This window comes from Phaethon aethereus (genome assembly GCF_964289735.1).
Source record: "Phaethon aethereus genome assembly, chromosome: 1".
NCBI lineage: Eukaryota > Metazoa > Chordata > Aves > Phaethontiformes > Phaethontidae > Phaethon > Phaethon aethereus.
In genome coordinates, this window is record NC_138575.1 from 26,143,596 (window position 1) to 26,171,273 (window position 27,678).

General features: G+C 39.6%; 1 protein-coding gene across 1 annotated transcript; it reads left to right on the forward strand.

Annotated features, from left to right (window-relative positions):
- On the forward strand, positions 1-27,678 carry AASS (aminoadipate-semialdehyde synthase; the record flags this gene model as incomplete). The annotated part of the gene is made up of 23 exons (XM_082006169.1): positions 1-312; positions 1,376-1,552; positions 2,209-2,293; positions 3,017-3,084; positions 3,204-3,350; positions 4,350-4,428; positions 4,525-4,652; positions 4,825-4,973; positions 6,172-6,294; positions 6,447-6,558; positions 7,088-7,147; positions 7,241-7,308; positions 11,142-11,263; positions 15,601-15,730; positions 16,613-16,723; positions 18,028-18,136; positions 18,567-18,707; positions 20,609-20,776; positions 23,127-23,222; positions 25,208-25,323; positions 25,509-25,597; positions 25,927-26,103; positions 27,560-27,678. 23 exons carry the CDS (start codon positions 1-3, stop codon positions 27,676-27,678), a joined length of 2,886 nt encoding a protein of 961 aa, XP_081862295.1.

Below are 27,678 nucleotides of genomic sequence, written 5' to 3' on the forward strand. Positions count from 1 at the left end.
ATGTTAAAGGAGACCAGAACTTTTGCACAAACAATGTGTAAAGCATACATATACATGTATTATTTTACTACTATTTCTTTGCTGCCATCAGGCTTTACCATGCTTCGAGCCTTTAGTCACACAAATGGTAGGTGTGTGTTCCATCATACTAAGTGTTGGCATCATCGTAAGTCTGTGCTGGCAATCCGGAGAGAAGATGTTAATGCATGGGAAAGAAGAGCACCTCTAGCCCCAAAGCATGTTAAAGAATTGACACAGATGGGATACAAGGTCTTGGTGCAGCCGTCAAACCGGAGAGCCATTCATGAAAAGGTAAGGTCCCATTTTGAGTTAGATAAGTAAAACTGTTGTTCGGTTATTAGCCACAGTACAGGAAAAATAATATTCAAAGCATATACATGAGAAAACATGTTATTAATTTTGTTGTTAAATGAGAAGTCATTGTGTCCTAGTGGAGAGAAAAAGGAGTAGTTTATTTAGCCTTTTAATGTAATGTTGGCACATTGGTGGGTTTTTGGAGTTGTTTTTATTGTTTTCTTACCCTTTCAGCTGTCTCTGAATAAGTTCTAGGTGAATTCTTGGGAATTCATTTAACATTGGTGTTTTTGTCTTCTGTTTCCTGTTCCTCATGTAAAATGAGGAGAGAGGTTTGTGTTTTTTTTTTCTTGAATGCTGTGAGCTTCAGGACTGGGAGCTTTTACAGTTCTTGTAGCAGCAATAATACTCTGCTGTAAGTTATCAGAGCCAACAGATAAAAATTTAGTGATCATATGCACATACCAACTTTTAATTAAACCACAAGGCACGGTGCTGGTTTTCACCAAAGCACAGATCACAATAGGTACACAACTACGATATTGAAAGCTGTAAAGTTTAATATGTTTTTGAGATAAGGGAGAACAAAAATAATTTTTTATATGGAAAAACATTCTTTTAGAAGTTGCTCTTCAGCTTGGACTTAGTTTTACACAATTTTATAAAATCATATGTCATCAGTCAGATTAATTTGTCAGATTTCTTTAAACTTATTTCTAATTATTTCAGCACATTACAAAGGACTGTTCATTACTGCAATACTATAAGATACTTTAAATTTAGCAAAATACCCTTTCCAGAGTCTGTGAATTTAAGATGAAGGATTTTACTAACACATAATTATGTTTTGGCCTTGTATACAATATAGGATATTAGCATGGAAATTCATTTTGATATTTGATACCCCTTTTGATAGAGAGGTTTATGAACGTGTCACATGCAGTAACTTGTTTCTGCTTTGTAGAATTATCTATTTGTCCTCTGTTCAGGTTGCTTATGTGCTGAGATCTGAAGATGAAAAAACCCCAGAAAAATCTACTTTGATTTTTCTCTTTCATAGGATTACATCAAAGCAGGTGGCATTATTCAAGAAGATATTTCCGAGGCTTCCCTGATAGTAGGTGTGAAGAGACCTCCAGAGGACAAATTAATCCCTAAAAAGAACTATGCCTTTTTCTCTCACACTATTAAAGCCCAAGAGGCAAACATGCCCCTTCTGGATGAGATTCTAAGACAGGTAAATTGTGTCACAGCAAAGACAATTTGCTGTTAGCATGGGATGGATACTGAACTTAATGCTGAACTGTGATCGAAAGGTTGCTGCCTAATATGGTTACTTTCAGCACGCATACTTGTAGTTAGCTAATGAGGACTGTTTTCAGAATGCTTTCCTGGAGCTGAGTGTTTCTTGCTCAGAGGATCTCGTGCTTGCAGTGCTACTCTGTTTATGTGCGTAAGGCAGGTGAGTTGCGAGCACGGTATGCTCAAGAGAGGTTCATGCTGTGTGAGCACAAAGGCTTGTTGGGAAGTTACTAAGCTAAAGTGCATATTGGTCATTAGAGAGGGAGGCAGCCAGTTCACTCGGAAATGAGCAGCCTCTTGGCAGAGGATGTGAATGGGTCTGCAGCAGCTGGAGCAGCATGTTGGGGAGCTCTGTGCCAAGAGTGCACGGGCAGTGCAGAGACTCTTTAAAACAAGCATTCAATGCAAATTTCAGGTTTTTATGTTTATCCTTAAATCTCGTTATGAATTATTTCCCTTTCTCATATATGCCCATCAGTCTCTATCACAAAGGATGACAAAGGCGTATGAAAAGGTAGTTCCTAGGAGGGCAGCGTGCCACTGACTGCATTCACTGAAAATTTTAATACTCAGTTTGCTATGTATTTTCAGGAAATTCGACTGTTTGACTATGAAAAAATGGTTGATCATAAAGGAATGCGAGTTGTGGCCTTTGGAAAGTGGGCTGGTGTAGCAGGTATAGTGCATAAAGTAAAGGCAGGCTTGCAACAAGTAACTTGTAATACTTCTGGTTGTCTCCGTTTCCTGAAAGTTGAAGTTTGCAATGCGTTTTTAACTGCATTTTTAACTCTTGCTTTTAAGAGCTTTTTTCCATTCTATTTTGTGCTCCCTACTTTTGATGAGACTACATGTCAATTAGTCCTGTGGATTCCTGGCAAATCTACTATTTTATGTTTTCTTGAAGTCCCGTTTGTCTAGTCAACTATATTGACTAAATATCAAGAGATCAAGTGAATAAGCTTTTGAAAGAAATGGCTGCTGTCAGTCCTGCGAGTTTGAATAACATATGTTTGTCACTGTTATCCATCTACAGTGATTTTTGTGAGGCATGGTTCTCATTCCTTTCTACTGAACTTCAACTCTGTTTCTTCAGGATATTGTATTATCTCTCCTTTGGAGTCTGGTGATGTGGATGCATCTCATAAAAGGATATCCGAATATTCAGTAGTGCTGCAATGCATAATGTGGGCCAAGAGCAGGTTTAAGGTCATGGCCTGCTATTGAATTTCTCCTTCCCTGGTTTTATGTAGACTTTCTTCAGAAGTACAGTATTAATATTAAAACATGGGCAAAAATATCCAGGATGATTTTAGACTTCAGTCAGCCTCTGCAGTTTCTAACTGTGTGTATTCATAATTAACACTGATGGTCTGATATTTTTTTTTTTTTTTAACAACAGGAATGATCAACATTCTACATGGATTGGGATTACGATTTTTAGCCCTGGGACATCACACTCCCTTCATGGTAAGAGTATATGTGTATGTATTTCTCTTTAGCAAAATTACCTGTGGGCATCTGCTACTTATCTGCATTTCCATCTGAATATGGAAAATATCTTGATGGTTCTGTGCCTTTGATTGCAGCACATTGGGATGGCACATAACTACAGAAATAGCAGTCAGGCTGTGCAGGCGGTACGGGATGCCGGGTATGAAATTTCACTGGGATTGATGCCAAAGTCAGTTGGGCCCTTAACATTTGTGTTTACAGGCACTGGTAATGTTTCTAAGGTAAGAATTCATATGAAATGCTATATTATTTTTAATAGAACTTCTTGGCATTTGATACATATCAGGTTAAATTGATTGATCGGTTCATTTTGTTTGCTTGGACTTCATGTTTTCCTTTGCCAGTAAGAATTTTTAAGTACCATGAACTAATAATGCCTTTAAGATGAGATCATGCCTGACAAGGCTGACCACACTAACTTCTTACGATGAAAAATGTCTTAAGTCTTACTGCTCCTCTCTCCCACCTGCACGATTTTTGTCTCCCTCTCTCCCCTCTGTTGACTCTGGGCTCACCACGTGTGTTGAATTACCCCATTAAAGTATGGGGGAAAGAATTATTTTTTCTAATCCTTGTTGAGTTTTTAGATCTGTTTTTATAGCACTAATTTGGCTTACAAGTGCTAGACTCTCTAAAGAGCTATTTTCTATGACACAGGTAAAAGGCTTACCCCTGTTTTTGTCAACAAAGCTCAGTTAACTAGGCTTCAGCTATAAAGTGAAATCACTGCCTAAGTAAATGTGTGCTTTCTGGACAAAACGATAGTGTGTCTGAAGGGCCTGTGTTCTGTGATCACAGCTCGTTGGGAAAGTCATCTTGAAGTTCTTTGCCTTTAGAACAGCCTGGTTGGTGAGGAGTGGCTTCAGGGGTCTTCCCTAAAGAGAAGCTGCTCCTCAGAGTAGCAGCAAAACCATCTATTGTGGCTGAGTTGAGGCTTCCCAGCTCTGCCATTAGAAATACAAACCAAGCGTTGGATTATGGGTCAGGCTTACTGCAGTAATGGGGAATGATGTAAATTCCTTGTACATAGAGCCCCGGCAGCTTTGTTTTTGATAAGTGGGGGTATATGTGAAACAGTTTGTACATCTCTGAAGATGTTCTCTGGCAGGACTGTCAAGTTGTGTGTGGCATTTTTATATCTGTTTTCATACACCACATGAGCAGTGTTACACTAGCTTTTTATTCTCTGCTCATTCTGAATCTTACTTCATGGTTTACAGGGTGCTCAAGAAATGTTCAATGCCCTCCCATGTGAGTTTGTGGAACCACATGAGTTAAAGGAAGTTTCCAGATCTGGAGGTATGCTGTGACAATAAAGTGATTGAAAACACTGGAGCCCTTTTTGTCCAAGTATAACAGCTAATCTTTTATTTTACTTTTTTTTTTTAACCTCAGACCTCAGAAAAGTCTATGGGACAGTGTTAAGTCGTCACCATCATCTTGTAAGGAAACGTGATGGAGTATATGATCCAGTAGACTATGATAAACATCCAGAACTTTACACTTCTCGCTTTAACACTGATGTGAGCATCTCTTCTGTTCTTTTATGAAAGGTTTTCCACAGAATGCTGGTAGTTAGTACACCTTTGCATATCCGTTGATTGAGAGGGCATTCATTTAAAACACTAGACCAGGTGCTTTCAACTTCTTAAAGTACTAGATGAGAACATCAGGCATCTGTAACTTTCTTTGCAGATTGCACCCTACACAACTTGTTTAATTAATGGCATATACTGGGAGCAGCATACTCCTCGCTTGTTAAGTCGACAGGATGCTCAGAAGCTGCTGGTGCCAGTTAGATCTGCTGCTGGTGCAATGGAGGGCTGTCCTGAGTTACCACACAAGTAAGACACCGCAGTTCACTCCCTAACAGTTCTGCAGCACCATAATTAAGTCGTAATATTAGGCAGTTTCACCGCAGTATCTACCAAATGATTTGTTTCTTATGTTCTTCTTGCATGTTGCACAATGCCCCATTGATTCTGCTTTTGTTCTTCTGTGCTTTGCAGTCTTGTTTTCACAGTTCGGAGCTTCTGAAAACATCACAGTACAAACGATTGACAGGTATTGGCTGTCTTTCTGCAAAGGTAGTTCTGCCATTGATCCTTGTGCAGAATCTAATACAAACAGTGTGACATCTGGGAAATGTACCTACTGCACCATTATTGCTAGAAGTTTCTATGCCTGAGCAGAGTTTGTTGGTTAAGGTCTTCCCACCCTGTCATTTGGCTTGTGCAAGTTCAATAACTGTTCCTTAACACCTCTGATTTCTGCAGCAGGCAGCAAAAATGCTTCACAACCCTGAATAGCTTTAAGGATGGAACATGGGGTGCAAATCCAGGGTTAGTCTGCTTTCAGTGCATGTGGGAGCCACGCTTTCTCTAATAGCCCTTTGTAATAGTTCTCTGGGAGACTGGCCTGGGAATGGATTTGGGGAGGATATGGCAATGTATCCTGGTGAGGAAGCAGGTGTTTGTCTCTTCTCTGCCCACTCTTGATGCCTTTCTTTCACTCACATGACAAATAAAGAATTTAAGTGTTAACCTGGAGTGAAGCCAGAGTTTGTGAGTTAGGCTAATGAATGCTCCACCTGCACCAGCTATCTGTGAACTGAAAGGAGGCAGCACCTTCTTTAGGTTTCACTTTATGACGACAAAGTTATTCTAGTGCAGGACTGCCCAGTGACAGCTTGGGGGAATTGGTAGATGGATAATGAATCGGAGGTGTTGGCAGCCCGTGGAGTACAGAGAAAAAATGATGGATGAGTGCATTCTCTTGGTCTTTGAGAAGCTGCACATGAAATCTGGATCCTGTTGACATGAATGGAACTCTTAGGACAGCAGTAGGGCCAGATTCCTGTTACATTTCTGGATGTCATTGTTTGTGTTGACTTCTAAATTGGTTAAGATGAATGAAACTACAAATCTGGTAGATCTTCTCACATTTCTTTTATTCCCTGTTCACTTGTGATCTTTTATACCTATGTTTCTTAGTAAATTGGATAATGCTCTATCCATTTGCCTTTTTTGTTTCTGACTTTAGACTTCTGGCCATATGTGACATTTCAGCAGACACTGGAGGATCTATAGAATTTATGACAGAGTGTACAACAATTGACAGTCCATTTTGTATGTATGATGCTGACCAGCATATTATTCATGACAGGTGGGACAGCCTTTAATTTTTACTGCTTTCCTCTGTAATTTGTACAGTGAAACATTATATTGAAAAGTCATGCATTTAAAACACTTCTGAAAGGTGGTACCTTTCAGGTACCATGGAGGAGTAGGTTAGAAGAGCTGTGTTCTCTCTTTCAGTGTTGAAGGCTCTGGGATTCTGATGTGTTCCATCGACAATCTGCCAGCACAGCTTCCTATAGAAGCAACAGAGTACTTTGGCGATATGCTTTTCCCGTATATTGAAGAGATGGTAAGGTCTTATGTATCCAACAAGAAGGTAAAAGACTCGGACTTTAGTCTGCTTGTTTGTTGCTTTTCTGGTCTCCTGTATACATTCAAAAGGAATCTGCTGTAGAACATAACTGACTTTGTACTTCAAAAAAAGAAAAAAGCTTTCTAAGTCTCGAGGCAATACTTTCAAAAAGCAACATGTGAATGAAACATTAGTGACCTGGATGTCTTAGGGATTTGTCAAGAACATTTTCTGTAGGCAGGAAACAGGCTCTGGCAGGTAGTTCATTGCTCCTGGACCCTGCAGGAGATGTCTAAATCTGATTTTCTTGGGGGACTCAACAATCCCTTACAATCAGACTGCTGTTTGAATTCTTGTATTTGCATAAAAGTCAAATGACACTGATCAGGGCCAGGACAATTTCAGCTCTGCAAGATATGGGTATTGTTGCATGCATTTTAATGTCAGTTAATATCTTGATGTTTTACTTTGGAAAAAAAACTGTGGGAAATAAAATGACCTGATTTGAAATAATTTATCTCCATAGCTGTTATCAGAAGGCTCAGAACCTCTTGAAAGCCAGAATTACTCGTCTGTTGTTCGAGATGTAAGTTTTGCAATTTGACACTCTGCTTGTCATCTTCTGCTCTAAAACGTACAGGTATAAAAAATCCTCAAAATTTGTTTCATGTATTTCTAGGCAGTGATTGCATCCAATGGCTCACTGACAGCTAAGTACGAATATATCCAGAAACTGAGGGAGAGCAGGTAATATCTAGCATCTTAAAGTTTATTTGGTTCATGATTTAAAAAAAGCCACTTGTCTGCATTCTATCTCCCCTTTTGCATTTATTTACTCTTGTGTTTTGGTGGAATACTGCTATTTTGCACTGTGTCTAAGTGTCGCCTAGCTTGATGATTTCCTTCTTTCTTCATGCACATTACCTAAATCATTAATGTGTGTTGTTAGCAACTTATATTGAAGTTGAGAAAGTGGTCATTTTTCTCTTTCTTACGTTATGAAGACTGTTTTACCAAAGGCAGAAAACAGACACATGTCAGTATTATTCTGTTACTCCTTACCCTTTTAAAACGCATATAACATACAGTCGTTTGAAGGGAATGGCTGAAAGGAAAAGGCTCTCTAATATACCTTGAATCTACTTCCCTCTGGTATGGCTCAAGTGCTGTGCTGTATAGCATTGTTCTGTGACTGGATGTATTCAGGAGCCCCTGTGAGACTCTCAGACTTTTCATTATATTCCTGTAGTTACAGCTTTAGCTACCACTTGATCCATACCCTGTCTCAGTAGTTATCCACCAGTGGTAACGTGAAAGAAGTAGCACTGAGAAGATTAAGATAACAAAGGTATAAATAACCTGGATATCCCTTCCTCTTGCTCCCTATTATTAACAAACAGCTATAGTTTACCTATGGAAAATGTTAATTTGAGAATAAGTGGGTACCTCTGGCTTCATGTTCATGGTCAATGCCAACTGCTCTGTACGTCGTATAAAAGTTGAAATTGATCTGACCACAAGAACTGCATGCAAAAAAGCATAGTGTGTTGACTTTTGCATGCAAAACTTGTCCAATTTCCTTTGGAAAGTTTGGGAGTTCTGGTTATGAACTTGTGCGTAATGAACTATGGGTGTGTTTTCCACCCAAAATAACATGCTGTTTGCCTCTCAAGGACTTCAGCTTACAGTGACTTTTGTTGTGTGCTGTTTGGTGGACCACCTCAAAAGGCCGTCTAACAAATTTTTTATTCCTCACACAGCATGATGATCTGGCGCTTTTTTTTTTTTCCTTTCTCCATAATTGCTTGCATGGTCTTGTGTGAACTACCCTGAGAAATCTGGAGACTTCATTCTGAAGGGGGTTTTTGTGGGTAGATTTTTGATATTTCTGCAGACTTGTGTGTTACATGTGATGTTCATTTGTTCCTTGGTGTTGCTTGCTTAGCTGTCAGAAAAACAAGACCTGCTAACAATACTCTCATTTACTTTGCAAACTTTGGAGATAATGCAAATGAAAGCAGGGATTTTACTGCTTAAGGTGTGATGGTTTAGCTAGAGGTAGGCTCTTGTTTAGAGCCTGTAGGAATTATGTGGCTTGTGTATTACTCTAACAAAGTATTATGCTGTGTCTAGTTTAGTTTCTAAGGGCTCTATTTAGACTAATTGCTTATACCCTTTGGAAGTCCAAGAACATTTCAGACATAGGATAGCCAGACTGTATGAGCTGAAATGTCTTTGATGCCTTTAGAATGCAGGAGCAGTTTGGTTTACTGAATCCTTACCTTTTTACCTTTTTCTTTACCTTTTACCTTTTTTTTTTTACCTTTACTTGCTTCACACCTGCTACCGGTTCCTCGTCCACAGCTGCAATGGCATATCCCATTAACACTGTAGACGTCTAAATATTGCTGTTATTTGTTCATAGATTAACATAACTGAATTATTTAAACTTGTATGTAGAGAATAGGCATCATCTGAAATGTTCTTTTCTGGGACTGTGTAGATTCTGTTCCCACTCTTAATGGGTCATTTGGCAGCTCATGTTTGTGCCTGTCCTAGAGCAGACATGCTGTGTTTGATCCAAGTGTGACCTCATTCTAGACACTGGAAAAGTTTTTAATAAATGTGATAAGAAGTTTGATTGCAAAATCCAGCTTCCTTTCGTATACGAAGTCTCCCCTTGTTGCTCCAAGCTCCTGCATACCACTGCTGCTCCCTAGAAGTAAAAGGGTAGAGAGGAATTCTTTCTCTTCCCTTGCCCATCAGGGTGTAGCTGTGGAAGAAAATTCTATTAGAGTTGGTAGTAGGAGGAGGAAGGTCCTTGGGTTTGTCTTATGAAGGGATATGATCGGCTTAGGAGGCTTTCTGTGAATGGATTAAATAATGATTTAACTTTTAAAAAAAAATCAAATCTGTAAAACTTGCATGAAGGTTTAATAATAACTTAGTTAGAGAGGTGATATATTGGTGCATCCCATTCAGACTTAATGAATTGAAAAGAATGACTTTTAAAAGTTTAATTAAGCCTAAAAGTGGAGGAGGAGAGGATGGAACATCTGGAATTTTGGACAGTAATTCACGCTTTACAAATACTCAGACACAGTTAGTAGGCTGGAATGTGCTTCAGGCAGATGATGTAGATGTATTTGGTATTGATTTAACTCTCTTCACTCAGGGTAGTATTTCAGTGCTATTGTTTGAGGCTTTGTTCCCCCAAATGTACTTGGGTACTTCATGCCGTGCTTTGTATCATGCAGTACTGCTCTTGTCATGCTATTAGATATTGCTCTGGCAGGCTGCAACACCGTCCTTCATTATTATGGCCATTTTTGAACTGAAAAAACACAACTGAAAGTTGACTTATGGATGCTATGTGGAGCCCCAAAAAGGTCTGAACCAAACATTATTTAGTAGACATATGGTTAGTCCTCTTCTAAGGACAATAGCTTTAAGCAAAGTGGACATGATCTTGTCAGCTATAGGTCAGGACAGTTTCTGTGGCGTAATCCACAATGCAGTATATGACTGTGGGAACTTTCAGTAGATAAAGGGGAAATTGAAGAACTTGCTTATACACTTATGAAGTTTCCTGTAAGTCTGTATCTTTGAAGGTCGTACCTATTTGTTGACATCTGTTTTCAGGATATGGGATAAGAAAAGCCAAACCTCAATCCCTATTACTTAGGTTAAACAATAGGGCAATGAACAGCTTCCTTTCCTTCAACAATAAGAAGTGCTTTAAGAATTTTTTTTATTTGCTAAATAGTTTTTATCTCCATAATGATGATACTTTAGACAAACAGTTTTACAATCCTAAGTTTACAACTTAATGCAAGTCTAAGCTAAAAGGAAAAATAATTATAAACAACCAAAATGTGTTTTCCTACTATAATTTATACATTTATGAGAGCATATTTCAACAACTGCTGAACTACGTTGTTCTCATTGGCAAAAACAAATGCAAAATCTGATGGTGGTTGGAATACTCTGGTTTTGAAATCTGAGTTCTTGTCTGCAAACAGAATTTCTTAATTGGGCATTAACTTTTATTTGACTTTTATTGACTATCATGTTCCTATGAAGGACTAATATGAACCTAGTATAACTTTCCTAAAACATGCTTTCACTAGCATGGTTTTGTGTACTTTAACAGTTACCTGTGATGTAAAGGGAGCAAGGCACAGCTGGAATCCCTTTCTGACAGCCCAAGATGACATAGCTTGGCGGTCCTCAAGTAATCAGATTACAGTAATTTGACCATTGGGAAAAACACAGTGACAATTTGAGGAAAAATTTCTTGAACAGCCAGGAGCAATTGGAGAAGCGGTGCAGATATTGATGGATTTTATTATGTTTCTGTTAGAGGAAAGAAACTAGAAGTTATGCAGCAGAACATGCAGGAAGCAGTACTAGGCAGTGGTTGCCCACTATCTTGGGTTAGATAGCCAGGAACTCGGGTCTTGGTTTGAATAGAGCTCTTGGTTTGTAGACATACTAAAACACATTTGCTCTGTTAGCTTTGGCATCTTACAGTTTCCTTGTTCTATGTGGTTTTTAATTTTGCCTGTAACACCTCCTAGGGAACACGCTCAGTCGCTGAAGATGGGTAATAAGAAGAGGGTTTTATTGCTTGGATCTGGCTATGTTTCTGGCCCTGTACTTGAATATCTCACTAGAGATTCCAACGTTGACATCACAGTTGGTATGTAAGACTGCTTGCTTTTCATTGAAAAATTATGTCTCATTTAAACCTGCTAGTGTGGCAGAACCTTTCTCGTAAGTAATAAATGGATCTGGTTCTGAGATAAAGAAAATCTTTGTTGTTATGCACAGCAAGAAAAGGATTTTGTAGGTTTCTGAGCATTTTGAGTTTATAGAATCGATTTGAAAATGACATAGCCACATCAAAAGTTTGCTGTTTGCATGTGTAGCCTATAGGGAAATTAGAAGTATTTTTCCTTCTGAACCTGCTTTGGGCTTGGGATTGGTTTCGTAGCTAGTCAGTCACTTTTGTTGGTGCTTGGCTGTGTTTTCAGCCTCACAAAACAAGAAGATGAAATTGTTTTTATAGACATCTCTGTGAGTGAAGCCTCTGCTGTTGTTATAAGCGGTACTGTGGTGGTAAACCTTCTGACCTTGACCTTCCCATCAGCCCCATATACCTGCTTGTTTATTCCTCTGTTGTGGTTTTATCTGTAGCATGTTTCAGAAACACTTTTCTTGCCCTTGATGACTAAAATCACTGATTCTATGATTTCAGATTTAAAACTCAGGCTGTATAGCCTGAAAGATACTTTGCTGGGAAGTGGTTTCCTTTAAAACTTACAGTTTTATTTCTGTTGATTTTTGTTGTTGTTATTGTTGCTTTGGTTTGTTTTTTCCCTTTATGCTACTTTCATACTTGGCTGCTTTTGCTACCCTTTGCAGTGATAACCATAGTACTTCTAACCTCTGGGAAAAGATTTACTAGGAAGAAGAGGGGAGCTCTAAGGAAGCTGCACCCTTGTTATTAGCACTGCCTGATGTGGTCAACAGGGAAGGATTACAGCAACGTGCAGTGTCCATCCCCTCGTCATCACAGAGGCTGCATCTAGTCTCTGCAATACAGTAGCAGTAAGGGAAACAGGTGAACTGGAAGATCTGTTTTGCCAAGCATTGAGCAAACATAGCAGGTGCCTCTTATCTGGGGAGCTTAAAAACATGCAGTTTTTACAGTGTACACAAAAATAAAAAAGCTCAGAAGGAAAGAGACTGTCCTGGCTTTGGTTGGAATAGAGCTGTTTTTTCTTCCTGATGGCTGGTAATAGTGCTGTGTTTTGATATGAGAATAACGTTGATAACAAAGATGTTACTTTTCTAATATTTGACAGCAGGCAGGTAGGTGAAGAAAGCATAAAATGCACATTGCAGTGCCATGTTTGGTGCCCCACTGTTAGGCTACACCACTTTAAATCCAAATGATGAAAATCTTAACTGACAAACCTTTGTGTAATCAACTTCTTTTGGTTTGAATTTGTAGATAATTTTGCCTAGCTTTTTTCTCTCAGCACAAGTTGATTAGTAGGGTATGGAGGATCACCCTCTGGCAATGTTTATTTCCCATTGACTTTGGAAAGGCCATAACGAAATAAGGCCCTAAGTTAGAGGCACAGATGCTTTTAATTCTCTGTAAGCCTGTGCCCCACCTGCTGCCTTCATTGCCCACTCCTTTGTCCTGGCTGTGTTCCCATTGCTGTCCTTGTGCTGGCAGCATGGTGAGCCAGGACAGGAAACCAATTTGCTTTCAGTCAGATGCGGCAAATACCGGTTGCTTTAACCTGGCTGCCTTTTTCAGTTCTGCTTTCCTTATAATGGTAAGCGCTGATTGCAGTAGGAGCAAGATAATAGGAAGGAACAAGTGGAGGCAGGCAGAGACTGGATTTCTCCCTTTTAGTGATAATATTAGCATATGCAGGATTGGTAGGACTAAGCCATAGGTAAATATTGAAACTAGTCAGATTGAATCTGGGTCTTTTAGTCATATTTGGCCTAAGCAAAAGCTTAATGTTTTTATCTTTGTTATGTTAAAAATGGTGAATGATGTGAATTGGTTTTGTTTTGAGCTGTTAAGCTGTTCTTGACTATAAATAGGAATTCTGTTAAAATGTACTGAAACAGAGTCTTGAAAGATTTCTTTTTTTAACCAGAGTTATCTATAAATGTATGGCTACGTGGAATGAGGGATGAGATAAGCTTTTCTGGGCCCGTGCTTGTTTACTGAATTTGTTAGTTAGCTGTGTTGAATTTCCATGTACATCAAGACCTTAAAACTAGTTAAGGTTTTCCTGTCTCGCTTAAGCCAAGCACAGCCTGAAAAAGAAAAACGAATTTTCCTCTTTGGACCTTTTCTCCTCCTAGACTTCTAGTCAGCTTCTTGCTTTTCAATGAAGTGGTCTATGCATTTGCGGAAATAGCTACTACCATCAAAAAGTGATTGAACACTTCAGCTCTGCATTTATTTGGATGCTAATCCAAAACCAGTCTACTTTTAAAACACAATTTTTCCAGTACAATCTTTCTTCAAGAGTCAGTGCAACACAATATTTCATTGAATTGGGATACACCAGGCATGCCTTTTCTGTATTTCTGTGTGAAAGTCAAAGCAAGAACAAAACCTCTGCCTGTTTCAATGCTATTTAATTATGCTGTTTCACATGAGATTGTAAACCTGCAAGGAAAGGCACTTTTTGGGGTAGACAATTATTTTTTATTTTTCCCCTACCTTTCTAGTTGTACAGTGTTTATCCAGAAAATTGATCAGCTCATGAATGCCTATAGTATTTAATACATCTAGGACCATGATGCGAGTTTCTGGCATTCTAGTTTTCTCCTACCCCTTGTTCTGCCAAGCAGACCACTGGATGACACTCTTAAGTCAGGGTCGGTAGACCCAAGGGGTGATGTCCCCTCCAAATCAAAATGTGAAGATCAAGTCTATTGTGTGATTGTCCACAAAAGAAATAGGGAAAAGAAAAAGTGCTGCTTGGTTTCATAGTGGTGTATGTGGGATGTCATTGAGTTCTTACTCATTATTCCTACTTTGGTTCTCTTTCTCTCCTTTTTAAAATTTTTCATTTGTCTGATCCTTTTGACTTGCTACCCCTAACAGTCTTTCCACTAATACTCTATCTCCAAAAAAAATATTACTGGTCTGCCTGAATGGACTAGTGGTCCTTTTGACTGGGTATAGTAGAGCTATTGTTATATTTTTCTGCTGGTCATCTTTATTTTATTTTCCCCAGACTTTCACGGTAGGATCATTGTTCTAGTTCAGGTGAGCTGCCTTCTCCTATATCAATAGAAGTGTTTACTACAGCTCTTGCTGCTTTCTTGTGATCTTTCTCTGCAACTTTTCTTGAGCCTGAACGTACACATCTAAGCACCCTTCTTTTGTGTGACTGGTTTTTGCATTCTTTGTCCTCAAACACTTTCTTTAATTGATCTGCTTCTAGATCCAAGATAACAATGCATTTCTAAGGATTCCAAAAGAATCTGCTTTCATCCTTCCATGAGTGGTTTGGTCATTTGTTCTCTGAAAACTTTGAAATGTCTTTTTCAGTATGTTTTGACACTTACCAGGGAGTGGCAGGTGTTAATCTGAGATATCAAAGACTGAACCTCCAGTATGTATGTTTTTTAAAACCTAGAATATAAAATAACCACAGGTTTTTATGAGGGGAGAGAGTTAAAGACATGGGAGAATGCTTTTGGGGTGGATCACAACCTTGCCTAGCCTATAACACTATAAAAGTGTTGAGTTTTTGTAACTAGTTAATGACACTTGAGTTAATGAGATGCATTCATTCAGCAGACTTTTTTCACTTTCTCTAAAAAACACCTAAGTGTGAATATGTGCTTCTTTCTGTTTAGTTTATCTGTTTTCCCACCATACGGGTACTCAGTTACCTGCCAAACGTAGGCAATGCTGCTGTAGAAAACCATGCTGGGAGGACATGTGCACGTGATGCAAGTGAGCCAGTGGGTTCTGGGGCGTCCTACTGCACAAAGATAGGTTTAAGAGTCCTTTTTCTCATGTTCTAGACCTCCTTCTTCATAGAGTGGAAGAGAAGGGAGATGACTTCTAGTTTTGCATAAATGATTTGTGTTGACCTAATCTGCTGATAGGAAAACTGCAGTTAAAACTTCTATTAATTTTAAGTACAGCCACAAAGTTGCTAATTGGTTACAAGCCTGTTCTCATTACACAATTTGGCAGTGAGTTGTTCTTTACTCCTGATAGTAAGTATTCTTTGTAGATTCTTTTTCTTGAGTTACAGCTGCTATGACTTGACACTGGCAATTGATAATTAAGTTGACTTTGGTAGGGGAATAAGGTGCTTTATGCCTGATTTATCTTTAACTGTTAGTGAGGGAAAACATCCTTGCAACTGCTTCTCTTTGGGAAGAAGGAGGTCAATGTAAGGCACAATTATACATGGGTGTGCTTTGGAATTACCTTCATCTTTAGGTAACAGTTGATGTGTTTTACTTTTAAACCAGCATCTGTCATGAAGGAACAACTTGAACATCTGACGAAAAAGTACAGCAACGTCACTTCAGTTCATATGGATGTCATTAAGCATGAGGAAAAGCTGTCGTCTTTGGTGAAGAAACACGACCTTGTGATCAGGTCAGAATTCTGTGTAAAACGTGATAGGCTCAACCCTAAGTCATGTTGCTGCTTTCTTCTAGTTCACTGACCTGATGACTTTTTTTTTAATGCCTAAGAACTGGCATCATATTTTTGTATGTAAATAGTTGTAACTGGCCAATGCCTTCTCATGTAGCGGGGCATCAGGACTTTCAAATGGGCTTTGACTGTAGCATCTTTTGAGAAGTGTTCGCCAATTAAGTGGACAGCTGCCTTAGCATGAGGGACCAGTTGTGTCCACCAGCGTGTGTCCCCCTGCAATCAAATTTTGCACGTTTGCAAAATTCTGACATTTTTGTCATTTCTTCTGAATATCCCATTGAGAAAGACCTCTTTCCAGGTGTGAAAACAGGGGAGGAAAGGACTCATAGTCCTTGCCATTTTGTCCCTTTTGCCACGGATGTCATGAGTGTTGTTTCCTTTCCACGTAGAACATGCTTTTCACAAAGTACTTCAGCGAGATCATTGTAATGCAAGCTCTCTCAAGGATGGTTTTACAGTTTTGCATCTTCTAAACCTCCAGCTTGCCTGTGTAGAAGATGGCCTTGAAAAGAGGTCAGTGGTTTGTTTTTTACGGAGAGAAGCGTGACAAAAGATGCTGTCTAAAGAATGACTCCCCTATTGTCCGGCGCCCTGTTCTGAGTGCATACGACAATGCTCTTCTGATAGGGTAGCATTTCACTTATGTAGGTATGAAACTGCTCAGGGCAAGGCAGGTATGACTTGCATTTCATTTTGCACTTGGTTGCATTTACTTGAGCTCTTTTGTAGGCATACAAAAAGCATTTGTGAGTGTCTTTCCAGTGACAGCATAAGTGACTGGTTGGATTTTGATGTTGCATAATTCTCCTTCATTTGTAGTTTGCTGCCTTATTCAGCACATCCTTTGGTTGCCAAGAAGTGTATTGACAACAAAGTGAACTTGGTAACAGCCAGCTACTTAACACCAGCTATGAAAGAACTCCAGGAGAGGTAGGTATGAGAGTGGCATCTCCCTGGTGTTGCTTCCTTCTTTAGTGCACTATCTGGATAGTTTGCAGTCCCTTACTCCTGCAACACTTGCTGTGGATTACTGTTGTCTGTATTCTTTCTCCTTCCCTTTCTGTGACGGAGGACTAAGTACCTTTCCCCAAAATTGCATGTGGAGGTTGTGGCAGAGCGGAGAAATGTGTGCATACCCCAGTCTGGTCAGACTAGTGCTCTAAACATTGGAACATACTGTTAGCCATGCCCCAACTTATTCCATGTTAATGTGCCTTGCCCTCTCTGCTCAGACCTGTTAGGATGTTTGAGCTGGGCTGATGTTCGAGCTGAGCAGGTAGGCTGTCCTGTTCTACCAGTGACAGCAAGCTTGTTTGTCATCCTTTGCATTCCCCTAATAAAAACTCATCATTGTATCTACAGTAATGTCCTCCTTCATGCCACCTTCTTTTGGCCAACTATATTAGCCTCAGACTGGTGACAGTTCTAACTGTTCTAATGTTTCTGTTGTCCTACTGATTATATGATTTGAAGTTGTTTTGGGCATGGAGCTTCATCTAGGTGCTTCTCTGAGTCATGGTACTGGAAGCTCTGAAGTAAATTCCAGTGAATGAGATGTGAATTGTACATGCTGTGTCCCTACAAATGATAAAACAGAGAAAGCTAGACAGGTAGAGGATGAGTGTTGCAGACAATGAAGGAGATTTAGGGGCCTCTCCTCCCTTTCTGGCTGTGATGCCAAGAGCTCATATCACGCTCTTAAAAAAAATAAAATAAAAAATACAACAGTTCTCATTTGCGGGGGAAAAAAAAGAGATTTTGAAAATAAAATAAATCATCTCAGTTTGTGGTGATAAGTGAGTTGCTCTGGGAGTTTAGGCAACTGTTAAAAAAAGAAAACCTAAATGCTTGTAATTTGGGAAAGTAGGCCTCTCAATCTCTCTCCCCCACAGGAGCTATTTAGGGCAATTACGACTAGCCCTGCACTATCCTCTGCATAGCTATAGCACTGTATAGGAGAATCTGGGATACGGAGTAGCTGGTAGGAATTTCTTTTTCCACCAGCTGGTAGATGTTGCAGCAACATAAGAGAAACCAAGGCTAGAATGATTCCTAAGGCAACTGACACTGTTCAGATTTTAACATCTGCTTCTTTTTTTTTCCCCCACAAGCTGCAGACATAGCCCAGAATTTACTGTGTTGGGGAAAGTTTGCTGTGCCTTTGGACGGATTTCCTGAAAGAAAGGCCCATAATAGTGAATATTCTGACAGCTCTGCATTTCTGTTATTTTTAGTGTAGAAGCTGCTGGTATTACAGTTATCAGTGAAATGGGTTTGGATCCTGGTCTTGACCATATGTTGGCAATGGAATGTATTGACAAGGCAAAAGAAGTTGGTGCTACGGTAAGGTTGGCAGGTAGTGCATAGTTCTGCCAAGATTCTATTAGTAAAGTTGTTCCTTTAAGACCAACCAGTTTTTGGGCATATCGCTGGTGTGTAACAGTCTTTGGACACCTTACTACTTCTGATGCTTGGAATTTGGTGTCAACTAATCCAGTTGGTGAGACCATCGACTAAGATGGCTTTGCCCCAATTTGTGTTTTGGTTTCTTCTCCTTCACGGGCAGTGCCTGCAGTGTGACAGCTTGACACTGTTGCTCAGTGAAATTCTTTTGGTTTCCCCTGTCCACTGTAGGTCTTCTGATTTGGCCCGTTTGGGGGATTACATCAACAGAAAGTGGAAGAACTAATGGGGATTCTGCAGGGTAGCTCTGTACTGTTTGCATCCTGGTCTGTCTTCTCTTCATTGTTTTTCCTGTGGATAAATCTGACAGGTTGTATCCTACACTTCTTTCTGCGGTGGCCTGCCAGCTCCAGAGCACTCTGACAATCCTCTGAGATACAAGTTCAGCTGGAGCCCACAAGGAGTGTTGCTGAATACAGTTCAGTCTGCTACGTATTTAAAAAATGGAGAGGTGAAGTAATCCTACCATTTCCATTCAAAGACAAAGAAGGTGGTATTGGGCTAAAGAGGGAACTGAGATTTGTAAGGTGCTGTGTTCACTTTCAAGACGGTGACAGTCAGTTCCCTAAGCAAATTGCATACATCACTTAATCCTATGTTTGGAGCATGATGGTGCCCAGCTGCTGCCAGCTTAATGCTTACTTATTATATTGAATCTGGTTGCAAAGGAGGAGCATGTTCTAATGACTAAAGCACTGGATAGAGGTTGATGTTCTGGGTTCAGCTTCCATTCTGGTTGTGTGTTGCTTTTTCCACTTAGTTGCCCTGTCTTTGGCTCTGTGGATCAAAGGTGAGAGTGCTTTTCTTTTCCTACTTGCTTTTCTGTCTAGTCATGTTTGTAAACCAAAGCTTCATACAGCTTCATTCTGTACTTGCACAGTGTATAGCAGAACTCTTGATTTCTTTTTCTTTGGTGCAATCTGTAATACCAATAGCCTACTGAGTGGGTTTTGTGAAAGTGTACAGTGCTTTCTGATGTGTTTTATATAAACTGTGTTTTACTGTTTGTGCAGGAGTCACTAGAGTAGACTTAACCTAGCAAATGTCACTGCATCTGTTTTATAGGAAGATCGTAACTGATTTGTGCAAAGCTATTGCAAGCCATTATCACATTTCTGCTTTCCAATTCTATCTGTTTGATCGCTGCCATTTGCTCAGAGTAGTTACTGAGCAGGGGCTCTTCAAATGTCAAGGAGACTGCCTTGTATAACCACTGTAAAGTTTAGCTAATTATCTACACTTTTTGATCTGCAAAACTGAGAAATCTTTTGAGATGTTTTATTGTGACATTTTGGTGCTCTAGTGTTCTTATTGCAGTAAGAAAGGAGAAATTCAGAGATTGTACGTTGGATCATTATTTTAAAAGCAATGACACATAGTTAAAAGTTTCAGATGAAAGAGTCTGTTGGAGAATGTGAAAATGTCTCCTATTTAATTCTGACCTGGTTCACCCATTGCTAGGAAAAATTAGATCATGCATATGAATGACTAATGAGAGCACTATGTGAGCTTGTCAGTAAATTGTGCAATTTTTCCTCCTTGCCACTAAATCCTTAGCTTGTCTTTGGCTGTTGTGCAGGGTTCTTCCACACTAGTGTCTTGCCTGACAAACACAGTAATCTTTTGGCATTACTGCAGACTTCATTGCTTTAGTCTTTCTTCTAGAAGGAAACCTTGCCCCTTTGCTCACAAGTCACAAAATGAGTTTGTGTTGTTGCTGCATAGCATATCTGTGCATCAGCTGCTTGAAGGAAGCAGGGTTCAAGGCTTTGGTTGGGAGTGATAATAGAACTAGTCAGCCTTATTTTGTTTTTCTTCAATGGTGCATTCTTACTGTGCTTTGTAGCTGCAAGTAAAGATAGACCTAGGCATCAGTGTGATATCACCTGATTTATTTTAATCTTAAAAAAAAGAAACAAAACCCCATCCTTATCTTTACATTTGCCTTCTCCTCCCCCATAAAAAAAGAGAATAAAAAATTGACCAAAATGCAGGGAGCCTGTGGGCAGAATCTCCCTTCACACTGGTGTAGTTTGAGGAGGTGCTCCAAAATTATGCTAATATAAGTGAAATGGGAACCTGTGACTTTAATATAAGTGCAGCAGAAATTAACAGTGTGTGTGAGAAGGATTTGGCTTGTTTTCGCCCTTTGATTAGTAATGGCTGACATAGTGCATGTTCTTCCATCACAGGATATGCTTAAATGGCTTGTGTAACTGCTTAAAAAGGCAGATTGGGCCTTTATTTGCACCAGAAACACTAAGCATATTGAGCATGCTTCATCTTTTCTGTTGTAAAATAAATTAAATAACACTGCACCAAAATAATATTCTGTTTTTTCACAAAATTTAGATTATCAATATTCCAGCTGGAGGAGCATTACTTGATTCTGTAACTCCGATGGATTTTTTCCCAGGATTAAATCTTGAAGGTTTTCCTAACAGAGACAGTACAAAATATGCTGAGCCGTATGGTATTCAGACAGCTCACACTTTGTTGAGAGGCACCTTAAGATACAAAGTAAGTTGTTGTTATTAACTATTGTTTTCCTCAGGAGATGAATGTTGTCATTTCAAGAAAACTCTGTTTTTAAAAGTCAGCCTTTTATAGCTCTGTACTTGCTATTTGTCAGCTCTCCACTATTCCAGCTGAGAGATAATTGAAAGTGTGTTCTTCATTTTTTTTAATGTAGCCTTACTTGGCTTGTTTAACAGGTGTTTGTTGCAAACCAGAAAAATAGGTTTACTTCTTTTAGGCAGCTGGTCAGTTGGCTTGCATAGTGTGTATCTGTTGGGTTTTTTTCTCTCTGGCTCTGTATTTGGTGTCAGATTAATAGAAGACTAAAAAAAATAAATAAATCTGATAGGTTTGTGTGATGTGTGTTGCTGTTATGTATTTTTAAGAATGGTTCTATTCTCTTAAAGTTGATAAAAAATATCAACTTGCAGTTTGTTACTTATATTACTATGAAAAACATAATGTAAAAATCTTACAGAAAATTACAGTCTTCCATCAAACTGAGAAAGTTTTTCATTGAGTAACTGGAAACCTTGAGTTTGAGTAGCTTTAACAGTTTGATCAGTTAAGTAAAATGTTAAGAGAGAAATGTGTTTTCATTCTGATAGACTCTTCTCCTTTAATTTGTTAGGTGCACAAAGCAGAATTAACACACAATATTTTTTCTTTCAGGTTTCTTTTTTTGTTTTGTTGGTCAATATACATTAAGAAGAAATAAACCTAAAACCATACTGAAGGCTTGAAAAAGCATTTATGGATGTCGTGATATGTCTGTTGAGCTAAGGTTTATGTCAAGGTTTAAGTTATTGTTGTTTTGTATGTGGCTTGAGGAATGATGTGTATATCCTTTCCCTCTTAATTCCTCTGTTGCAATACAACAGGATTTTTTCTTTATTTGTTGGAGGGAGGGTTGCTTAGGAAAAGAAAATGGAAGGCCTATGTGGGGGTATAAGCGTTACAAATTGCAATAGCTCTCTTGTTCAGAAGCTAAAAATATGTGGAAGGTATCTGTCTTGTCTTAATATGACAATATCTACTCTTCCATTTCGTGCTTGGTAAAATTTTCTTATTTTGTATAATTGTTAGCAAAAGGAAAAGCAAAAATGTCAGGGTGACATGAAGAGTTGTTAGCAGTGTGCTGCAGGAATGATGTTTCTGTAGTTTGTGCTGTTTTCATAACCCCCAAAGCAGGTCCATCACTTTGGGTTAGAGTGATGTTGGTAGGGTTGCGTGGAAGAGCTCGCCATACCTCTACCTGCGTGGTACCTACATAGAATCATAGAATCTTTGGGTTGGAAGGGACCTTTAAAGGTCATCTAGTCAACCCCCCCTGCAACAAGCAGGGACATCTTCAGCTAGAAGGTTGCTCAGAGCCCCGTCCAACTTGACCTTGAATGTATCCAGGGATGGTGCTGAGCAGGGCAGAAGTTGATGTAGACCATTTGCACATGTGGCTCTGTTGCAGAGCAGAAAGCAATGCGTTCAGTGCAGAGGCTAACACTTCCTCGGTGCCTTTTTTAGAGGAAGTTCAGGTAGCTAATGGAGTCAATTTAAAAAGAGGTGTCACAGAAGGATCTCGCTGAAAGGCCATCTGGGCTGATAACCTAGTGCTGGTGGAGGTGGCTCCTAACTATAATTAGCCCTCTTTCAGGGTGCTTTATTTCCACCATTCTGTTTTTTACATTGTTTCTAGTCTCTTGCATGTAACTGTTTTAAGGTGTCCAGCAGCTGTGTGGGAGTGTTAACGGGATACAAACAAAACTAAGCGGAAACCAGTTGAGAGTTCTTTTATTGTGCAGCCTGTTGCAGCTTTTGCAATTCCTTTTAAATATCATTCCACTGCTGTCCTGGTTGTCCTCTGATATTCCTGAAGGAAAGATACAAACACACAGGATTCTTATCTTTAAAGTCAGTTTATCTGATGTCCATACAATCACACAGGTGTAAAACTGGGGTGAGCCGAGTTCAGCGTTGGGCGCTCTGTTCAGTAGTTTGTTTCTGGGCCAGCTGGCTGACAGAACCCCATCGGTAATGACGTGCCAGAGTGTGAACTAGTGCTGGCCAGCTTTGTCAGTTGATCTCATGAACCAGTGCTACTTGCCAGGGAAGTATTGATGGCAGAATAAGTCATTAAAGAGACTATTGAAAAAGTAGGGGGTGGAGCGGAGAGGGGCTGGGAAAGGTACCACTCTGTAGCAGTAACCCTGCTCACATTGTGTTACTGTGGCTGTCTTCCCATGGGAGTAACGCTTAACACTACCATGGTTGTGTCCACCACTGCATTCAAACCAAGGAGAAATACCTCAGTTTTAAGTGATGATTATTTTTAACCATGTTATTCTTTTATTTTCAGGGCTACTCCAAAACTATGGGAGGCTTTGTAAAACTAGGATTAATTAACCCGGATCCTTATCCTTCACTAAGCTCAACCACACCACCTTTAACCTGGGTGAGTTACTCTGATTACTCTGCCTTCTTTCCTCTGTTTTCTTAATGTTTTTGTTAGTGCTAGGCTTGGATATGCTTAGCAATGGAAATCTTGTATGGCATCCTGGTATTCTCTGCTTTTTGTTCCTGGAAATTAGGAAGATTTTCTTCAGCGGGAATGTCATACAGTGCTGGAACAGGTTCCCCAGAGAATCTCTGGAGTCTCTGACACTGGAGGCTTTCAGGACTCAGCTAGACAAAGCCACGGCTGACTTGAGTGCTGCTGGTACTGCTGCTTCAAGTAGGGTGTTGGGCTAGATGACCCTGAGAGGTGCCGTACAGTATTTTTATGAATTGTCTTAAATCTTCTCTTAGTCAGAATCCAGCCCTCAGTGCTGTGAGTTTGCAGTGTCCATATTGGTACTGGCCCATGATCTTCAATGTAAAAGTATTTTTTAGGGCATCAAGAAGTAAGAGATCATGCCTAAACATGTATATTAATTTTTTTTTCTGTTAAAACTCTGCACAAGCATTTTTTTTTGTCTTCTGTTATACTGCTTTTCTGTCTTGCTTACTGATGCCTCAATTCATCTTATTCTCAGCTAAGATATGACTCCTATGATGTGCTGCTGTTACATTTGCCAATCAAAGTTTTGGTTGTCTTTGTGGGCAAAGCAGAGAAATTAATATTTCCGTATGGTGTAAAGAGAGATGATTTGACAAACACCTTATTATTTGTTAGGTCTGGTTGTCTGTCTTCTGAAAAATTTTTCTTCCATGTTGCAAACCCCTGAGAGAGTAACTTCGTTTACTGCTCAGATGAACAAAATTCAGATCTTCCTCCTGTTTCCTTCCTTGTGCTTTTATCAGCTTTAAACTGGAAAAAGACACCAGGCTTATGCTATGTGACAGTCTGAGGAGAGCACAATATTTTTCTGATAATGTCATTATTTCAGTTTAAGAATGTCTTGAGTGTTCTCAAAACCAGAAAAGCACAAGGTGAAGAGGCCCAGTGTCCCTTGTGTCTGACTAACATACAGCACTGATCATCTTCCTAAACTCCAGGAGTTTTTGGGCTGCCGTATGGGAATGACTTTTTTTTTTTTTTTGAGATTACTTTTGTCCACTTTCAATTTTAGGGTTGATATCTTCAAGTTTTCTTTGCAAAGATGGTTAGAATTTACAGTCCTTCTAGCCTCAATGAATAAGTATACAGTGTCATGTAATCTGTGAAAATAACTATAAACTCAGTAGTCTCACTGCAAACCTTGTCTCAGCAATGTTGTTACATCTTAGTACTTTCCCTTTATCTACTCTGCCTGGGGAACAGAGGAGATAGGCTAACCTGAGCTTCTAAACAGACTCTGCAGTTCTTGCTTGCTTCACATCTTGTTCATAGCTCCGTTTATTATCCATCTTGCTGTGAATGAAACAAGCCATAATTATCATAGAATGTATACAGGGATGGGGCATCTGCCACCTCTTTGGGCATCTAGATAGCACAAAAAGGCCTTCAGATACACACAGAAATCTTCAGAAAGCTTTTTGGTAATATTCCCAGAGCCTTGTTTGCCTCGTCAGTCTCTTTCCTTTCCTTTGAAAGGGATGTTCTTCATTTCTAGACCAGCTGAAATCCTTAAGTTCCTGACTCTGGCTGTCTCCAGGTGGTTTCTCTTTCACTCTAACATCCTCCCAGTGTTCCTTGTTTCTGCAGATTTCTGTGTTCTTTCTTCGCTGCCAGAGGAAGGGATAAGACTAAAAAGCAGGGGGAAGCAGCTGAGTGGTGGGTTACAGAGTGTTTTAGGAAAAGGTGACTCCTATTCTCACTTGTTGCGATTAAAAATCTTAAACTTATCTTGCTTTCCCTGTGTGCATAAGCTGGCTTCTCTGAAGTTGTGGATGTTAACTGAGCTTAGTGGAGCAGTGGGTTCTTGAAACCCTGACTGAAAAGGGGTGGGAACAGATGTCAGGCCTTCAGAAACCTTTTTTTCTTTTCTTTTAATACAGAAAGAGCTCATGTGCAAACTGGTTGGAATTAAGCCGCCTGCTGAGTACCATGTTCTTAAAGAAGCTGTATTTAGCAAACTGGAAAAGGACAAAAGTCAGCTGGAGGCAGTGGAATGGTAAAATGTTCTGGTGATTTTTAAAGGTTTTTAAAAAAAACTCAGACAAAAATTTTTCAATTCTACCCATTTTGGTCCATGTTGAAACCATTAAACTGGTATGCTGAACAAGCTGGAAATTACAAAACTGAGACTAAGCTCTTGATAGGCAATGATATAAGTCTGTCTCATTTTTTTTCTGCCAGGCTAGGTTTATTGGGAGATGAACTAGTTCCAGCAGCAGATTCCATTGTGGGGGCTCTTGCAAAGCACATGGAGATGAAGCTGCCCTTTGGTATGTGAGAAATTGTTTTTCATGGCTTTGAGTGGAACAAGTCAATATCTCTTATCAGCCTTAATTAGGTTAGTTTGTTCACCTTCATTAAAAAACCTTCATGTTAGGTTTTTAATGTCTTGTGATATTCTCTACTCCTCCAATTTATCATTTTCTTTCCCTGTTACATTTTTAGTTTCATCTTAATATTCTGTCCTTCCTAATAGTCCCTATCTTAAGTCATTTCCCTGATATATGTGCTGTGTATGCACAGTGCCTTGCTCGTCAGGAACCTCATCTTGATATGATTGAAATACAAGGAATGAATAGTTTGTGTGCTTTTCTCTTAGGCACTGGAGAGAGAGATATGATTGTTATGAGAAATGAAATCGGTCTCAGGCATCCTTCTGGTCATTTGGAAGACAAATTTATTGATCTGGTTGTCTATGGTGATAACAAAGGATATTCTGCGATGGCTAAAACAGTAGGATACCCCACGGCTATTGCAGCTAAGATGGTTCTAGATGGTAAGTGGCTGTTCAGGCTTCAGCAACAGCCTTTCATCACTCTGGATCTTCCTGTCTGTAGAAGGCAGATGTGTAGTGTTTCTGAAATGTATATAGATTTGTGTGTGTTTTGTTTGGTGTTTTTTTTTTTTTTAAACGTAATCAAACTTTTCCTGTCTTCTTTACAGGAGTTTTTTTATATATGCATGTTTGGATATTTCAGTGACTCTTCTTAACTTCTTAATCTATAGAGAATTTTAGTAATTTAATCTTAAGTGTTTCACTGGTATAGAGGGGACCTTGGTTATGGCAAATTACCATTGATTATGCCACAGTGAAGCAGGCTAAAATATACCTGTGCTGAACAAACTAGTGACTTCCACTGCGACTTTCTGGATTGATCAAATTTGATGCTTGGGCCATATTACCTGATGATGTTATGTGTATATATAAACAGGCAGACTCTGCCTAGTCATCACCATGTTTAAGGAAATAGTGTTCATTCTTCTCCTGGCTAACTGAGATGAGCAAAAAATTTGGTTTTGTTTTTTTTTGTCTTTTCTGTAACTTAAAAAACCAAAAAACCTAAATTTTTGAAGTTTAGATGCTCTTAATCTAATCACAGTTTCACAGCTCTATGAAATAAATTCAAGCTGTGTATGCTACTCTTTCAAACTTTTTTCCCCTGTTCTTTGATACAGTACTGCTGCTGTGTGAGAACATAATGCCAAGGTTGGTAAATGTGCATATATATATATATATGTAAAAATCTAAAAATTAAAATTTATATAACTGCAAATGGATATTTTTACTTGTGGTGGGTTGACCTTGGCTGGCTGCCAAATACCCACCCAGCTGCTCTTTCCCCTTCCTTAGCAGGACACGAAGGGGGGTAATAAGATGAAAAAGCTCATGGGTTGAAGTAAAGACAGGGACATCACTCACCAGTTATTGTCACAGGTAAAACAGACTCAACTTAAGGAAAATCTGAACTTCACTCCATTTCTGACTCCTCAGCCTCTTGCCTCTGCCCTGAGCAGTGCAGAGGGATCAAGAATGGGGGCCTGTGGTCAGTCCATAACAGTTCCTCTCTGCTGCTCCTTCTTCTCACAATTTTCCCCTGTTCCACCATGGTCTCTCCACGAGCTTCAGGGAGAGGCTGGACCACCCCCTCCCTGCTCCTTCTCCAACCTTGGTGTCACAGGGCTGTTTCTCACACTTTTTTCCTCACTCCTCGCTGCCATGCAGCGCTTTGCCCTTTCTTAACTTTGTTTTCCCAGAGGCGCCGCCATCTTGGCTGTGGGGCTCAGCCGTGCCCTGTGGTGGGTGGGTTGGAGCCGGCTGGAACCAGCTGCGTCTGGCACAGGGCAGCCCCAGCTGCTCCTCACAGAGGCTGCCACGCAGCCCCCGCTGCCAAAGCTTTGCCAGGTAAACCCAGTACAGCACTTAACACTTCTTTTTCCTGCTTTTATTTCAGGTGAAATAGATGCCAAAGGTATGGTTATACCATTGACGAAGAAAGTTTACGGACCACTACTTGAACGTGTTCGGGCAGAAGGCATCGTGTACAGTACTCACAGCGTTATCAAACAGTAA